Raw genomic sequence first — 17,083 nt, forward strand, 5'->3', positions numbered from 1 at the left:
TATAATGACGGACCAGTCACCGGAACCAAGCCACGACCAGGCGCGTGATCTCGAAACCCAACAACCTGAGCATGAGGCAGCACCTACATCTAGCGAACCGGTTCCGCCAACAAACAACGATGCTCCGGATGATGGCGCGCATAGCTCCGAAGCCGAGTCGCTGGGAAAAGATCCGGATATTGGTGCGAAAGATATAACATCACTGGGAAGCAACGACGAGAAAGCAAGCCAAGATGGAGACCAGGACAAAGGCGGAGAAGATGGGGAGGACGACGACGACGATGATGATGACGAGGAAGAAGAAGAAGAAGAAGAAGATGATGAAGAAGAAGACGACGAGGATGAAGACGAGGACGAGGACGAGGAACCTAAACTCAAGTATGCTCGGCTAACTCAACACCTTAATGGAGTATATCGAAACGGCGACGCAACTAGCGCGTTCCTTGTCGCTGGAGATAAGATGGTAGGCCTGGCATCTACTAGAAGCAAACACTGTACTGACTCTACAATAGATTGTTGGAACGCATAATGGTAATATCGTAAGTAGTGGGCACACCGATCAATTACCTCCCACTAACTCTCGCCCAGCACATCGTCCAGCTCCCAATGTTCCAATCCATGAGGGTATACCACGCACACTCTGCTTCAGTAACATCTATATCAATATCGCCATACCCGCCCCCTCTCCCAACCGACACGCCAGAGACGGCACCGAAGCATGCAGCTCACAGTAATGCTAGCGTATCGTCTAGTCGCCAAACAGATTCATCCCCTGCGCCATCGAGAAGGCCTCGGGAAGCGTCTCAAATCCCACGAACGCCATCAAACGACATTTATGTTGCCACTTCTTCGTTAGACGGCAACGTATGTGTTCAGAACTTAATTGACATGAAAGATGTTCAATTACGGAACTTCGCTCGTCCTGTACAAACAGTAGCTCTATCTCCTGAGTTCAAAACAGACCGGACCTATTTGTCAGGAGGTCTTGCTGGTCAGCTTATTCTTACCGCAGGAGGTGGCCCAGGTCGTAGTACTTCAACTACGACTGGAACTGCAGCCGCCACAGCTTCTGGCTGGCTCGGCAGCATGGGGCTTGGCGGCAGTGCAGGCAAAGATACTATCTTACACTCTGGAGAAGGAACCATCAGTACCATCAAATGGTCATTGTCCGGAAAATACGTGGTCTGGTTAAACGAGCACGGTATCAAAATCATGCGATCGAAGCTACATCTCGAAAGTGCGGATTCAGAAGACGCATGGAAACGAGTTGGGCATATTGATCGACCACAGACAGACGAATGGGAAACCATGGCCAGTGTATGGAAAGGTCGTGTCGAATGGATTGACGAACAGGCTGTCGAGGTGGATGAATCCGATCAGAGCACTACCGATAAGAACAGTTCCCCAGCTACAGAAAAGCTGAAAGGGCATGCTCTGGTAACCAAGAAGGGCATCGAGCGATTACTCGTAGGTTGGGGCGGTACAATATGGATTATACACGTCCATCCTGGAGGCGTTGGTGTTGGTCGGCACGCAGGAGAGAAGACTATTGGACGTGCTGAGATTGTCAAGATGTAAGTTTTGGTCTGATCTCGCTATACTGAACAAAAGCTAACGTGAATCAGACTTCGCATGGATTGCATTATTTCTGGCATTTCACTATATACCCAAAACCTCTTGTTGGTTCTCGCATACTGTCTACCCGATGATGACGATGAAGACGAAGATGCTGTTTCTTTTTCCAAATCACCAGATAAAAAGCACAAATCCAACTCTTCTTCCGGAAGCCAACCATCCGGTGGTGTTCACCGTCGACAAAACAACCAACCGCCAGAACTACGTCTTATTGATCTCAACTCTCAAGCAGAAGCAGACAAGGACAGTTTAAGCGTCAGTCGTTACGAGAGGTTATCGTCAGGTGACTACCACTTGGGAGTGTTGCCTGCACGCAACGCCGCATCCGCGATTGCTTCTTCTCGGGGTGCTCTGGAGGCGATAGCTGGGATTGGCACGGATATGTGGAATGCCGCCATCAATCCTCGGTCTCTCTTTAGTTCTGGAGCAAGTATCCGGAGCCGTGGCAGCGGCGATGATTCCAGCATCAGAGGAAGTACAGCAGGAACAATTCGACCTGGGACGAACAGGGGCCTTTCACCAACTGTCCATTCAGGTCTCGTCAAACCTGGCGTAAAGATCTTCATCCATAGTCCGTATGACTGCATCCTTGCAACCAGACGGGACTTGAGTGATCATTTAGGATGGCTCCTGGAGCGTCAACAGTACCAGCGTGCGTGGGAATTGCTAGACGAACACCCAGAGATCATGGCTCCAGCTAATGAGAGAACCAACGACAACACTCCCCCCACGCTAACACTAAACCAAGAGGCTAGTGATGAGTTTAACGATGACGAGTCTGTCATCGATTCGCAGCTCAGAGACTTCTATTCGTCAGCCGAAAAGGAAAAGCGGCGCATCGGAGAGCTGTGGGTTCAAGAACTCATCGAAGAGAACGACTGGACGTCTGCAGGCAAGGTCTGTGGACAAGTACTCAAGACACCAGACAGATGGGAGAAATGGGTGTGGAGGTTTGCCGGCGCAAAGAAATTTGATGCAATCACGAATTATATCCCCACAAAGCCCATGCACCCTCCACTTCCTTCAACTATATACGAAGTTGTGCTAGGGCATTACATTCAGAACGACAAACCGAGATTCAGAGAACTTTTGGATCGTTGGTCGCCTGAACTTTTTGACGTCAAGACTATCACGACGGCGTTGGAGAACCAGCTCAACTACCGGGACGTGCGTGAAGACAGTGTTGACGATGGAGAAAAGGGGCGAGACTGGAGAATTGTGATGGAGAGTTTGGCGAGGTTGCATGAGGCGAGTGGACGATATCGTGAGGCTCTCAAATGTTATATCAAACTTCATGACGCAGACTCGGCCTTTCGGTTGATTAGGGACAACCATCTTGCTGAAGCTGTTGAAGACGATATTCCCAGCTTTATTGGTCTTCGAGTCCCACCTGGTAAAACTGGCCAGATGACAGCAGAGGAGCTCGAACAAGCAACATCTGAAGCCATCATTCTTCTCGTTGACGAAGCTCAGCATGGTCTTCTACGTCCCGACGTTGTTGTGGAACAACTTCTCGCCCAGAAGCTCAATCTGTACATATACTTCTACTTCAGAGGCCTGTGGCGAGGCGAAGGTATTCAAGAGCATGGAGGAGAGAATGTAGACCGGCTTGTTATGGACAGTCAATCGTTGGTGGACAACTTTGCGGATTTAGCGGTCCACCTCTTTGCGACCTTTGATCGGTCGCTGCTAATGCAGTACCTGAAAACCTCAGTCTCATACACGTTTGAAAAGGTAGGTTGAGGGCGGAATCGAAACTCTGATCTATGTGCTAACTCCGGCCAGGCTGTTCAAGAATGTGAGAACTTCTCATACTACGATGAGCTTGTGTTTCTATACTCCAAAACCGGTCAAATGAAGCGCGCTCTTTATCTCATCATTGATCGCCTGAAGAATGTTCACAAGGCCATCGAGTTTGCCAAGGAACAAGACGATCCGGACCTATGGGAAGATCTTCTCAAATACAGCATGGACAAGCCCAGCTTTATTCGAGGTCTCCTCGAGCAAGTCGGAACGGCCATCAACCCAATCACTGTGGTGAAACGAATTCCCGAAGGGCTCGAGATTGAGGGTCTCCGGGAAGGACTTACACACATGATGAAGGAACATGAGATTCAATACAGCATTAGCTCGGGAGTTGCACGAGTTCTTCGCAGCGAGGTGGCCACGGCCCAGACCGAGCTCCGAGCTGGCCAACGCAAAGGCATCAAGTTTGAAGTAGTTATGCAGGATCAAGAACACGTGGACATTGAAGTCAAGGATGTCCCCACGGATCCTGAAACCCCTGAGCGGAACGCTTCTCACCCGTCTACAAAGCATGACCACCGGGTGCCAAAACCGGGACATTGCGCAAGGTGCCACGAGCCTTTCACCGAGTACGAGATGGAGACGCTGGTAGGATATGCCTGTGGGCATGTGTTCCATGTAAGCCATCTGTTAGAGATGCTGCACGGGAACAAGAAGATGGATGTTGATCTTGGCAATGGATCTGAAGAAGGAAGTCGGTACTCTGTGCATATGAAGGTGATGAGAGCACGTTTGTTGAAAGACAAGATGAGAGGAGGTTGTCCTGTGTGCCATGTTAAAGAATGAGGATATGAGATTTCTAGTTGAGGCGTCATGCACTGACGGCGTATAAAGAGACGGTCATTTTATACATAGCACATTAGTCTGGAAAGTTTCACGGCGCATATAGGTATCCAGTAGAGAGAATGAATAAAGACAAACATATCATGGGTGAAAGGCGAATTCTTTTCAAAGCACCTAAGTACAACTCGTATTACGATCCTCCACTCGGATCGGAAATGCCAAAACCACCGTCCTGTACCATCAATCTACTACTTCCTCAAGCTCAAACCAATGGTCGTTTAGTGATATACCATGTCAAGGCATCCAACACTATTTCCTTCTCTCCAGTGCGGAAGAAATGTTCGAGTATAAGTCAGTGACGAATGCATGGAAATCATGATCTAGAGGCTGTTTAGAAGGCGGCAACGAAAAGGATGCCAACGAAGCCGAGGATGGCGCCGGGAGTGAGATGCTTGGCAGCTGCAGAGGCAGTGACGGTGGGAGTGCCAGTAGGAGTGACATCCTCGGTCTCCTCAGCGTCAGTGCCAGTGGCAGTTCCAGAGACGGCCGTATCGTAGTCAGTCTCGGATTCAGTGACGGTAGCAGTGGCAGTGCCACTGACAGCGGCAGAGGGCTCGCTGTAGAGAGTGGTGAGGATGGTTGGGTTACCAAACACATCGGTGGTGCTGATGAGAGAAGGCAGAGGGACAACCTCACCACCCTCAGAAGGAACCGCACCAGACGGGTTGGCAGCTGGGACAGAGCCCTGCTCGCCAGAGGCAGCGGAATCGGTAGCGCCAACGGGAGGGGCGTAGTTGGACTCAGAGGCGCTAGAAGCCATGGGGGTAACAGTGGTGGAAACGATGGGGACAGAGGGAACGGGGACACCCTCAGTGCCAGAAGAGACACCCTGATCGTGGTAGGTGGTCTGCTCGCCGCCAACGGGAACCGAGGGCTGCTCTCCAGCGGGAGCGGAGGGGACATCGGTGGCAGCAGGAGGAGGCTGCATGGACTCACCACCAATAGAGGTGGTGTCGGTACACTTGGTCTCGTGGACGACAGAGCAGATGGTCATGGAGTGAATGACAGTGCCTAGTCATTCAGTATACGTAATAACGTGAATGAGAGATGAAGGAGAAGCATACCGTCAGAAATGGCAGCGCCATACTCGTGAGTGTAGGGAGTCTCGGTCTCGGTGTGAGCGGCTGAATAAATATTAGTATCAGCAAGATAATTAAAGACGATCATGAGCCACTAACACATGCACAGGGCACTCTCTCCCTGGGTGCCGGTGGCGGCAACGAGGGGAGCGCACAGGGCCAGAATGCTGGCGAGAGCCTTGAGCTTGTAGACAGCCATCGCGAAGGTGGAAGATCTGTTTTGAGGGAGGTTAGCGAGCAGCCCTTGGTGTCAGTAGTAGATGTAGGAGTGTGGTGTCAGAGGAAAAGAAGAGGGAGATGTGCTCGAGTGTCGAGTGATGGGTGGTTATGGTGGTGGTGGTGGTGAAGCGGGCGCAGGTGAAGAAACAGAAGCGCAGGCGACTGATCACAAGCTCTCGCAAAGAGGCAGAAGGAAAGGCAGGAGTGAATAAATACTCACAGATGTATTATCTGAAGATGATGTGGTGAAGGTGTTTGTGGAATGCAAGTGATAATGTAAGACTGTGAAGAGATGCACGATCGATGTAGAGAGGAAGAAGAGGTGAGAGAGAAGGGTGAGGAAGAGAAAGAAAGAAATAGCAAAAAGATTAAACGACGGGAAGATTCTATTTCTACTTCTTCCCGGCAACCTAAGGCAGGTAGACGTAAACAATAACCTACCTAGCGTAGAGTTGGTGAATGGTTTGCCAGTTCCTGACAGCCGTCTTGCAGTGTCAGTGACAGTGACTGGTAAAAAACTGATTGAACTTTTGGTTTCAAGGGGCAACGGTTCAACAACAATGGAGATGAATTGGAAACATTTTACTCACTCAGTGAGAGAAAGGGAAAAGAACCTGGCAACAGCCGTTGGTTGGTGATACTGATCCTCGTTGCACCAGACGTCGTGTTGAGGCATCCCATTTTTGGTGTTTGCCCCTGAGATGGACAGTCAAGCTATCCAACAGAGACACCTAGAAAATACAAAGATTTGCAAGTGTAATATTTAATAGAATTCTAATTTCTTTCTTTGTCTTTCTTTCTTTCTTTCTTTCTCTGATATTCTTTTATTTTCTAAATGCTGCTGCATGGTGGTTTTGATGCAGCCTCAATACAAGTATTAATCGTCACAACCAACCCCGGCACTCTCAATAACAGACACAGATATGTTGCTCTCCTTGAATTATACGCAGCCGAAACAATACAACTCTCAATAACTTCAACAATTATCTTGACTACCCTCCGCCTCAGTCTGCATCCTTGCATCTCCATGTCTAATTACTCTCACCACTGAATTGTCTTCTCAAAAGTGCGATACTGCGGGCCCTGTACCACGTTACAACCGCAGCGGCATCTCGCATTTCTGCACACTACACAACATAAGCCATATCTGTAACAGATAGATTGATCTGCACATCCCAGCCAGTATCCCATGCCCTATCACCCTTCTTCAGACTCAACATCTATGTTGAGCAACGCTGCAAGTCTCCTCGCTCAGCATAAATACGATGCGTACACCAGATTTCAAAGTAATCTCAGTCGAATACGCTGTGCTCTTGTCTTTATAACACGTGTTTGAGCAGTGCATTTGTGCCATGTCACTCGCCTGTGCCTCAGAGTGAATACCCGATGAAGGACAGACCGTCTCCGAGCAGAGTCAGGCAAACTGGCTGGACTAATGAAGGGGCAGAACTTGAGGATTGTCTAAGCGAGTCTGCTGATTTCCATAATAAAACGGTATATCTCAGGGTCCTTTGCATTCCCTCAAGATATATTCAGGTATACAGAAAACCTAAGAAGAAAAGTGATTGATGTTTCAATAGCAATACACGTTGACTGCCATCTAATAGATACTCTTGATGTTATTTTGTCTTGAATCTCTTATGGAATATAGATAATTAGTATTCAAGGAAAGACTTTTTAACTTTAACTTATTCTTTGAATGCAATATTTGTCGATAAAAAATAAAAAAAATAGAGATATTATAGGCGAAAGAGTAATAGACTATAAAGTAAAGGTAGCAGCTGAAATTATAAGCGTTCATAGTTGATGGTCTTGACGTTGGTTTGCTTCAGGGTAAGTAAGATGAAAGACAAAGTTGCAAAAAAATGGATAATTAATGGATTCTAACCATCTATAATGGACGAACAGGGAATCGAACCCTGGACCACTCCCAGATTATTCGGTCGAATTATGCTAAGGGAGTATTATACCACTAAACCATTCGCCCGATGTTGTTAGAAAAAGTGACCGTATTAGATGTCATGTCTGCCATCTTGCAATGCTCCAACACTATGCCACGCACTCAACTCGACACTTTTTTCCATGGAGCCGCTAACGATATAAAAGCAGGATATATAAAACCCCCAAGATACCATCAAATCATAAGTCTTCACCATTTATCACTCGAATAGTTGTTTCAGCCGGCGCAAATGCCCGGTGGTAGACAGCACAGTTGCTATAAGAACGAGATAGCATAACACCATGACTAGGCGAGTGATGATATCAGGAAGGACCATCAAAAGCACTGCGAGGCAGAGCCCGCTCATGGAGAATGCGCTGATTAGCGTCCGTAGAGGCACAAGTGGAGCAGGCGCTGATTGATCACCTCCGGGAGCATTCGTTCTTGGTCCTTGTGACAAGGCAACAAGATCCGGTGCCCGAAGGAACCGAGTTTCATCTTCGACTAGGACTTGCCGACTCTCGAGATACGTTCTGTAGGCTTGAACATCGTTGTTTGTCGGTGTTGGCAGCTTCTGCATTTCTTCAAGAGAGACAACCAAGTGTCCTAGGGCAATTAGATAAACATGTATGCTGGGCTTGAGTAGTACTTACTATATCGGCGAAGAATATTGTCGATCTTATCCATTAGTCGATGTCTGCTTCGATGAATATCATGATTGGAAGCCCGCTCTTCTCGCCCGGAGACAGCCATGTGTCCACCATGCCGTGTAGTGATGGAGTCCAGCCGTATAAGGTCTTCTTCATACGCTCCAAGTTGGTCCTGTAAATATAGGAGGGCTCGGTGGTTGAGCCAGTCAAATTTCCGATACAGTGGCCTCAGTCGTGGATCGCATTGGCCTGATAGTATGGCTGCTATCTCCGCATATCCGTCGAGAGCCTCAATTGGTAGATTCTCGTTCTGCGCAGCCATATCCTCTTGCGTTTCGGAGTATGCTGTATCGTATGTGGGGTTCTGGTTGTGGTAGGCAGGCTCTAATGCTAAAGTTCTCTGGTTTGAGAAGGCAAGTCTAGATGGATAATGATGATCTATGTGTGGCACGCCCTGCTGTTGCGGCGTGAAGGGCTCTTGGGGTGGTGGATAACCAGCGGGAGCATGCACTGGCCCCCAAGCTGGATAAGCTAAAGGACTGATAGGAGACTGAGGATAATTTGCGACGGCGACAGCTGAAGGTGCATATCCAGACGCGGGTACCTGGCGACCGTTGAGTGGACTCTTGAAATAGCCTGCTTCTGGGGAAGGCTGGAACGCTTCATGGGCCACAGAGTTCGGGTCGGGTCCGGAGAATGACATGCTGGCAGGTCGATGTGCTCCTTTGCTTCTAGAATTTCTGGTTTCTCTTATATTTTTGCTCCTGTTGCCGGTGGGTTTGGAGGTAGCCGTATCATCACTGGATGTAAGCTGCGTAACGGTGCGTTGGACGTTGGAGGGGGTGTAATCCGTCTTGGATGACGAGCTGGTCGGCGTTAAACGCTGAGTTCCGCCCTCACTCGGTGACTGGCTGGCACTTTCTTCGCAGTCTTCAACAGTGGACTGGTGGGATAAAGCCCTTTGTATCGACGCGCCCTCGGCTGAAGACCAAGATGGCCTGTTTCGAGCCTGCGCCCTATCGTTCATTTTGAATTTGCGCAAAGGAAATGAATTGCTCTTTTAGTTTCAGGGTCCTTCTTGCGGATATATAGTTTTTGATCCAAAACTATCAATTCTCAAGCGACTGACGACGGCAGTGAGTTTATCAATGAAGCCTTGTACGATCGTGTTCAACTATACACCCGTATGATTCAGTATGCATTGCCGAGTGTAAGCTTGGTGTTCGCCAGTTTCTCAACAATGATGCATGTTGAGCATCTCGGCCGCAACGGAAGCTCACAATGGCTAAGATATGCCGAATAGAGTGTTGGACTGTACCGTAACACCGGGAGCCGATGTTGGATTCCGTGAGCAACCGCAAATATGTCAAGCTTAAGGGAGGAGTAAGATCTGACGCGACAACTTGGAAGCCCACGTAAGACAAAGAAATATCCCGATAACTTTGACTGGGTATAAATTATGAAGGATTGCGGGGGTGGTGAAGCGTAAATGTACTATGTAGAGATCAAGGCTTTTTGAAACTCTTATGACAAAGGCATAGTGTTGTTGAAGGAGAACAAGAGGAAGACGATGACGATGTAAATAACTTATCTTTCATAATCAAATACTCCGCATGATTGCCTTGTTTCAAGAAACAATAGCGCCAACAGCTGAGCCGCAGAACCCGCCTGAGCACTTGAACTCGTTGGGGTAGAGAGGGAAGATGGTGGGGGAGTGAAGGAAGAAAGGAGCGTGGGTAGTATCAGCGACAACTCAAGGCTCGCATTGCATGTGAGATTGTGAGGAGCTTGGATGTTGTTGGTGAGCTCAATCATGTCATGTCATCCAAGCATGTAATAAATAAGCAATAGAGTCAAACACGGGGGAGTTGAACCCAAACTTGGATCACAGGTATCTCGTACTTTATTTAGAAATCTCTCGAGTAGAATCCTATAAAAGACAGAGAACTGATTAGTTAGTAATCTGTTATGGACGGAATAATTGAATGACTGAGAAAACACAAATAAATAACTTGATGAAGGAACGATATCGTCAAAAGCAGAGGGTTCAAGTTGAACGAAAGTACATCCAGTCAAGGCACGTGATACGCGCATTTCAGGACCATCATCACCAAGTAGGTATCGTCGCGGCCCCACCAGAGCTACGAAAACGAGTCCAGGAAAGATTCGAGATTCTCCAGAGACCAATTGACTTGATTGAAGTTGAGGTTACAACAAAGCTTTGTCTCGTTACAATGATGGGCATATAATCAGCCTCAATTGTGTTGCCAGGTCATAGCGCATCGCATTACTACTGCAACCCTCTTCATCTACCACACCACCAGAGTTCTATGCACATATAGACATACAGCTGAAATCAAGCTATCACATTATTGACACCTGGACAAAGCATCGGCTCTTCACATCATCATGTCACGTATACCAACCTCGATCCTCAGCAAGTACTTGCTCAAAGGTCAAATACCACGGCATGGCTGTATCAGTGCACGCCATATATACAAACACGTTGCACTGACTTCAGCTGCTGCATCTATCGCCCAAACAACCAGACATTTGCACGTCTCGCCTGAAGCTGTCACGCCACCTCCCGTACAACCAGTTCCTCTGCGTAAGCAACTGAAGGACGAGGCAAAGAAGGCAAAGAAGCAGGGCAAGAAGAAAACAAAGGGCGATTCTCAAACAGTTGATGGTTGGGAGTTAACCGTTGGTATCGAAATCCACGCTCAGCTAAACACCGCCCATAAACTATTTTCACCGGCTATCACTTCCTTCAACGACGAGCCAAACAGCCATGTCGCTCTTTTTGACGTTGCCATGCCTGGTAGCCAGCCACTTTTCCAAAAGGAGACTCTTATTCCTGCCCTGCGTGCAGCTCTCGCCCTGAATTGCGAAGTCCAGCAAGTCAGTCGATTTGATCGAAAACATTACTTTTGGTGGGATCAGCCTTCTGGATATCAGATCACTCAGTATTATGAGCCTTTTGCTAAGAACGGCCACATCACTCTTCTTGCTCGCGACGGAATTTCCCCTCAAGATGGTGAAAGTGTAACCATCAGAATCAAGCAGGTTCAACTCGAACAGGATACGGCAAAAACACTGGCTCAGACTGGCAAGGTGCAGTGGCTCGACTTCAACCGTGTTGGCGTGCCTCTGATTGAAATCATCACCGAGCCTGAACTCCACCACCCTCGTACTGCCGCTGTTCTTGTGCGAAAAATTCAGATGCTGATGAACACCGTCGATGCTTGTGTATCAGGCATGGAGACAGGTGGTCTACGAGCTGATGTCAACGTTTCTGTTCGCAGAACTGATGGATCCAACCCATCGCTTGGTACGAGAACCGAAATCAAGAATCTGAGCACTATCAAGGCAGTTGAAGACGCCATCATTGCCGAGCGTGACCGACAAATTCGTGAATTAGAAGCTGGTCGACCTATCCCTAGTGAGACTCGCGGTTGGTCTATCGGATCCACAGAAACGCGGCGACTTCGTGGAAAAGAGGGTGAAGTCGATTATCGGTATATGCCTGACCCTGATATTGCGCCTCTAGTTATTGGAGATGACCTAGTTGGCCACTTACGACAGTCATTGGCTGTGACACCTGATTCGGAGCTGGACACCCTGGTCGCTCGATTTGGACTCACAGCGAAGGACGCACTGTCACTGATCAACCTCGAAAATGGCTCACGTGTGCAGTACTACTACAAGGTACTCTACTCAATCCAAGAGAAATTCACGGAAGACCTCAGTGAAGCCGAGATTCCAGAGTTCAAGAGTTATTCTGCCGTGGTCGGTAATTGGATTATTCATGAGTTGGGTCGACTTACCACATACAAGGCTGGCCCGCTCGCAGCCCGAGACCTGACGTTCACGCCAGAAGGTGACTGTGAGCAGGTCCCTGATTCTGATCTCTCACAACTTCTTTATCACCTGATCCGCAAGCAGATCACAGGCAAGGTGGCCAAGGAGCTCTTGTTCGCCATTTACCTCAAGGAAATTGAGGGAGGGGTCACCCAAGCTATTGAGGATAACGACTTGTGGTTCAAAGAGATCACAACGGAGGAATACGAGCAACTAGCCGATGAGGCCATGGAAGGCGAGGATAAAATTTTGCAAGAGTTTGCTAACTCTGAACAATTCCCCCAAGGTAAACTCATGTTCCTTGTGGGCAAGATGATGCGTCTTGGGCCTACTGAACGTATTGTTCCTGCGAATGCCGAACGTATCATGAGAGCAAAGGTTGATACTTTACGGAGGACGTGATTCACTTCACCGGCAAGCGGGAATGTGACAGTCACTTATAGCACAGCTCGTCTCCCGTCATCTGAAGCATCCGCATAATGACACCGTGTCACCGAACTGTTAACTCATGCTGGCGCTTTCCGCAGCTAAAGATAGTTGGCCCGTCCAACAATGAGGCTTTTGCCGAGCATCACTGGTGTGACAAGTCAGTGGGTTCTCTTGCGCACTGAGGCACAAGGTAGCAAACATGGATCGGTTGATAGATGGCCATGGCACATGTCTTGAATAAATAATTACTTCTCTTTCCAAAGTGTCCTCAAACCAAAGTTTGTTTACAACAAGCCCTGTTGCATCTGGGGCAAACGTCTCGAAAATTGACAAACTAATGGCTACTGTTTTCCCAACTCGCATCGGGTTCCCTCCTGTAAAGGACAGAAACGATGTCTCACGAACAATGATAACCAGTCATGGCTCAATATTTAAGACAGCAAACCCGAACGATCGAGAAAATGACGGCGGTGGTATAAAAACAGAAACGGTGTGGGAGACGATGAATCCATATACAAGAACAAGCGAAGATAGCACGTCAACTGCTACTCCTTCAAGCCGACGAACGAGGATTGTAGCAACTCCAAATACTACTACTAAAAACGAGGCGAACTATTCCACGGCCAGTCCTGCTGATAGTCAAAGTCCCAGTCCTCTTGTAGCAGCATTCCACGACTCTCGCGGTTGGTCGGACGGAGATATCGCTGCGGTTGTTCTCGGTGTTGTCGTTTGCTTGGCTGCTATAGCATTAACAGTATGGTTCTTTGCCTATAAGAGGCGCAGAAGCCCAACGATTCACCGAGTTACTCCCCCGCAAACTCCAATATTTAACCCTTCGCCTCCAAGTTCACCATTACCAACACCTCCGCCTATTCCAGAGTTGAGCTCTCAGGGTGACCAAACGTCCAACATGGAGGGTTCGTGGGTCAGTTATGGTGATCGTGTACGCTCGCCAACGCCCCAACCCGCTGTGGCAGAGGTGAGGAGCTTTACTCGTGCGTGGCAGAAGCCGCGTGTTTATACTGTTACTGGCGGGCGTATTGCGGAACTCCAGGGCTCAAAGATTTTGACGAGTTTTGATAATGGGGATGATGGGGTATCGCCTATCTCACCAACATCTCGAGCCGAATCATCTCGTGCTGATCTTCGCATCGTGAGTCCGACGACTTTGACTTCAAGGTTTAGCTCGTTATCGTCTAGGACCGACCCCGGCGGAGATCAAGAGGAGAGTCCAAGGAGGGGACTTTGATGAGACTTTGTATGATGGCCAACTTCCTGCTAGATGGGTTGGCCTAATTTCGGTGTTTCTAAATGAGGGTGAGACGATGAGATCTTGTGCTACAGCCCATGATAGGGGGTGGAGGTGGATAATGGAACTCGTGAAAGCTCACCCAGGAGGAAGTCGGTTACATGCTGGAAAATGTTTTCTATATATTAGGTATTTAGCCTTAGATATCCCTACAACAGAATGCTCAAAAACAGATCACAGGTCTATCACACACATTCAGCGTAAAAATCATCACGAGTATTGAGCAAGCAGCATTGTCGCATGTAACTGTATGCTTTCATTCATTCGAAGTGACAATCAAACATGCTATCATAAACGCTGCATGCCCGTAACAGGGCTCCATACCTGTATCTGCACAAATTCTCAATACACATATGGGGAGCCAACGATCAATGCCATGAAACTCCAAACTCCTTACGTGCTAAAACACGATAATGCTTTCCAATAAAGAAAAAAGGACCACAGCGAATCAAGGTATGTTCTCACCAACCCCATGTCGCCCCGTCCACCAGTCCCATAATTAGTCTGACCTTCCGTTATGTCCATTGCCATGGCCATGAGCATGGCTTGCCAACACTTCGTTGTCATACTTTCCAGGTTGAAAAGCATAATTCAAATTTTCTCTGTCCTTCAAGAACATGTCGACTCTCTCATCCTTTGACCTGCCCGCAGCAATCGTATTTCGACGAGCGACCTGCTGCCCGATAGCAAGATTCGACTGTGCTTTCATTTCCATAAGATCGGCGCCGTATTGCTCTGCTCTACTCATTTGAGCAAAGGCGCCTATCATGCACATGACAACAACGAGGGTGGCGAAAAGACCATTTGACATGTGCATAGAATCCCTAACCCTGCCGTCGCGAGCATCGTACCAACGCTCCCAATCTTCCCAAGTAGCATTATTTGCAGCAGATCCAGCCTTGTGGCGCCAGGCACGATCGGCGTTACGGACAGTTTCGTTGAGTGTCTGGGGCTTACCACCAGTCCAGCCTAGACCGTGGACATCATAAAGCTGGCGCTTCGAGGGGTCGCTGAGAATGTCATTGGCAGCAACGATGAGACGATAGCGTTCTAAGCGAATGGCATGGGGGATATTATCGATATTGGAAGTATGGCTGTGTTTATCGGGGTGGTAGACTTTGACAAGCTGGTAGAATCGGTGCTTGGTATATGGGGCGTCACTCTTCATGGAGAAGATCTCGTAGGGAGTAGGATAACTATTGTTGGGCCATTGGGAAACCTCGTTATGGCTGAAGCTACCTCGCTGGTCGCTATTTACTGTGGCATATCGCCTGTGTCGGTCTATCGAGCAAGTCGCTACGGGAGCATAGCTAGTTCGTACCCCTCTAGATGACGTTATAGACCGTAGAGGTGGGAGAGTCGAGACAGCGGGGACAGCATGACAGGAGCTGAAAAGGACGGCAGTTTTGTGAAGCGGCATGACGATGGCTATAGTTGGCGCAAGCTCAGAGGCATTGAAAACATGTTCAGCGCCGCAAGCTTGGTGATTTTAGATATCACGGGTTGAGCATGTTAGAGCAGGAAATGATAGTAGAAGCGGCAGATGCTTGAGAGGCGTATCACGCGCAGCGAATGAGGATGCACATCATGCCCGCATATTCTCTTAATACCGGAGCTCAGCTGCAACCCCACAAAAGGTGCATGGTAGGGATTATCTAAAACCCCGGCCGAGAACGGAGATCTGATCAGCCACAACAGCCACGGTCACGAGACCTAAGTGTTCTTTCACCGAACAGCTCACCTCGGTGAGACACTTCTGTCAAAACATCCCTGCTTCGATCTGCCGACATGCCGAGACACCCCTGTTTCCCAGCGACAGAATCGTTCATATTATCCGTTCAGACTACCATTGAGTGTCTTGCAGTACCAATCGCTACCGGGTAAATATGTCGATTAGAGTCAAAGCAAAAATATCAACTTGAAGTACAACAGTATCAGTCCAAAGAAAGAGACAACTCTTGCCGACGTATCCGTCTTTGAATAGATTTGGAATTGGGTATGCAGTATTTCCGAGTTATTCGGTACTCTTACCAAACATAACCGAACTTCCATTCAAGCGATACCGAGAATGATGGCATACTAGGTGTCACCAGTATCGAGCACTACTAAGGTGATAATCACCGGGAATAACGGCGCACCGCTAATGCTATCGTCATCAGAGGCGCTGGCTTAACCCCAGAACTAGTCAAGGTTCACGAATATCTTCCTTTTTAGTTAATCCTATTTATGCTTCTCCTCACTCAACTCATATCCGACTCCGCGATTGGGGTAAAAAGGCAAAATAATGCTCGTCACCATGGGGAAGACCCCCGTCCGGAGATCGTCCAGACACACGGTACCTGGACACGGCATTTCATATGCCGTGAGCCAATGAGAACATATACAGTTTGAACATGACTCTGGATAGCTTCCTTCTCCCACGTTCATTAGCTCAGGCAGACGTCCTCCAGAGCGGAACTCTTCCGACGTGTGTGACACTCACTCCACTCTCACGACACAATTTGATCATCGTCTCCACTGCAAGCTTTTCTCTGTGGTTACCAAAACCTCTAGGGTGACTTTCACGTTGTAACATCTCCGGGCCTACAGCTGGTCCCCGCTGGCTTATGTTGAGGCTCAACGGTGCTAGACAGGACCAGGATGTGTTCCTCCCGGCTCGAACAGAGCCTCAATGTTGGCTATTGCTTGTCAAATCATACAGGACCTGGTCCTGAGCTGATGATATCTCAAACCGACGGAAAGTTCCTTAGTTAACTAACAAGGCATGGTTCAGGCTACCTAATTTGAAATCTTTGCGTTTGCTTGACTCGAAAGTAGCCAACCATTGCCACACCTTGCCCATCACCAACTGGTTATTTTATGACGACTGGATCTGATCCTGGACGTGGGATCCGCTTCGTCTAAAGCAACCCAAACAACAACCCCGAACTCGCTACATCCGCGTGCCGACATATCCATATCCTCCCAGGATGCTCTGCTTGCAAAGGTTCCATCATGCCTTATCCGGAACCTCCACATAGACATTCTCCACGTCCTTCCTCGGCCCTTTGGTGTCGTTACTGCTTAAGTACTGTTAGTGTCGTGGGTCGTTGAGCTCAGATGATGGATGGATCAACATTTGGAATATCAGTTTCCAGTCTGTTACTGATCCTGCAGCACCACAGACTCACACGACTGGTGGGCATCCCATTAACAAAGATCGTCGATTGGATGCCGCCCCTTCATCATGCGAGATAGAGTACGGGGTAAATCCCTTATTCAGTTGCATTAATATAGAAAAAAGCTTTGGACCCTAAGTGGGTTGATAAAGATA

General features: G+C 48.4%; 6 protein-coding genes across 6 annotated transcripts; 3 read left to right on the forward strand and 3 right to left on the reverse strand.

Moving 5' to 3' along the window:
* Positions 1-4: 4 nt before the first annotated feature.
* On the forward strand, positions 5-4,227 carry FSST1_011720 (CLH domain-containing protein; the record flags this gene model as incomplete). The annotated part of the gene is made up of 5 exons (XM_083234878.1): positions 5-463; positions 513-539; positions 589-1,574; positions 1,626-3,369; positions 3,421-4,227. 5 exons carry the CDS (start codon positions 5-7, stop codon positions 4,225-4,227), a joined length of 4,023 nt encoding a protein of 1,340 aa, XP_083081416.1.
* A 388-nt stretch (positions 4,228-4,615) lies between these two features.
* FSST1_011721 (uncharacterized protein) lies at positions 4,616-5,562 on the reverse strand (the record flags this gene model as incomplete). The annotated part of the gene is made up of 3 exons (XM_083234879.1): positions 4,616-5,295; positions 5,349-5,408; positions 5,463-5,562. The coding sequence occupies 3 exons, from the start codon at positions 5,560-5,562 to the stop codon at positions 4,616-4,618; spliced, it is 840 nt and encodes a 279-aa protein (XP_083081417.1).
* Positions 5,563-7,741: 2,179 nt separating this feature from the next.
* Positions 7,742-9,198, reverse strand: FSST1_011722 (uncharacterized protein; the record flags this gene model as incomplete). The annotated part of the gene is made up of 2 exons (XM_083234880.1): positions 7,742-8,127; positions 8,175-9,198. The coding sequence occupies 2 exons, from the start codon at positions 9,196-9,198 to the stop codon at positions 7,742-7,744; spliced, it is 1,410 nt and encodes a 469-aa protein (XP_083081418.1).
* A 1,382-nt stretch (positions 9,199-10,580) lies between these two features.
* Positions 10,581-12,434, forward strand: FSST1_011723 (glutamyl-tRNA(Gln) amidotransferase subunit PET112; the record flags this gene model as incomplete). The annotated part of the gene is made up of 1 exon (XM_083234881.1): positions 10,581-12,434. One exon carries the CDS (start codon positions 10,581-10,583, stop codon positions 12,432-12,434), a length of 1,854 nt encoding a protein of 617 aa, XP_083081419.1.
* A 364-nt stretch (positions 12,435-12,798) lies between these two features.
* FSST1_011724 (uncharacterized protein) lies at positions 12,799-13,710 on the forward strand (the record flags this gene model as incomplete). Its single annotated transcript, XM_083234882.1, has 1 exon — positions 12,799-13,710. The coding sequence occupies one exon, from the start codon at positions 12,799-12,801 to the stop codon at positions 13,708-13,710; it is 912 nt and encodes a 303-aa protein (XP_083081420.1).
* Positions 13,711-14,269: 559 nt separating this feature from the next.
* Positions 14,270-15,190, reverse strand: FSST1_011725 (uncharacterized protein; the record flags this gene model as incomplete). The annotated part of the gene is made up of 1 exon (XM_083234884.1): positions 14,270-15,190. The coding sequence occupies one exon, from the start codon at positions 15,188-15,190 to the stop codon at positions 14,270-14,272; it is 921 nt and encodes a 306-aa protein (XP_083081421.1).
* Between the last annotated feature and the right edge of the window lie 1,893 nt (positions 15,191-17,083).

Source organism: Fusarium sambucinum, chromosome III (genome assembly GCF_050947815.1).
Source record: "Fusarium sambucinum isolate potato_lamoka chromosome III, whole genome shotgun sequence".
Taxonomy (NCBI): domain Eukaryota; kingdom Fungi; phylum Ascomycota; class Sordariomycetes; order Hypocreales; family Nectriaceae; genus Fusarium; species Fusarium sambucinum.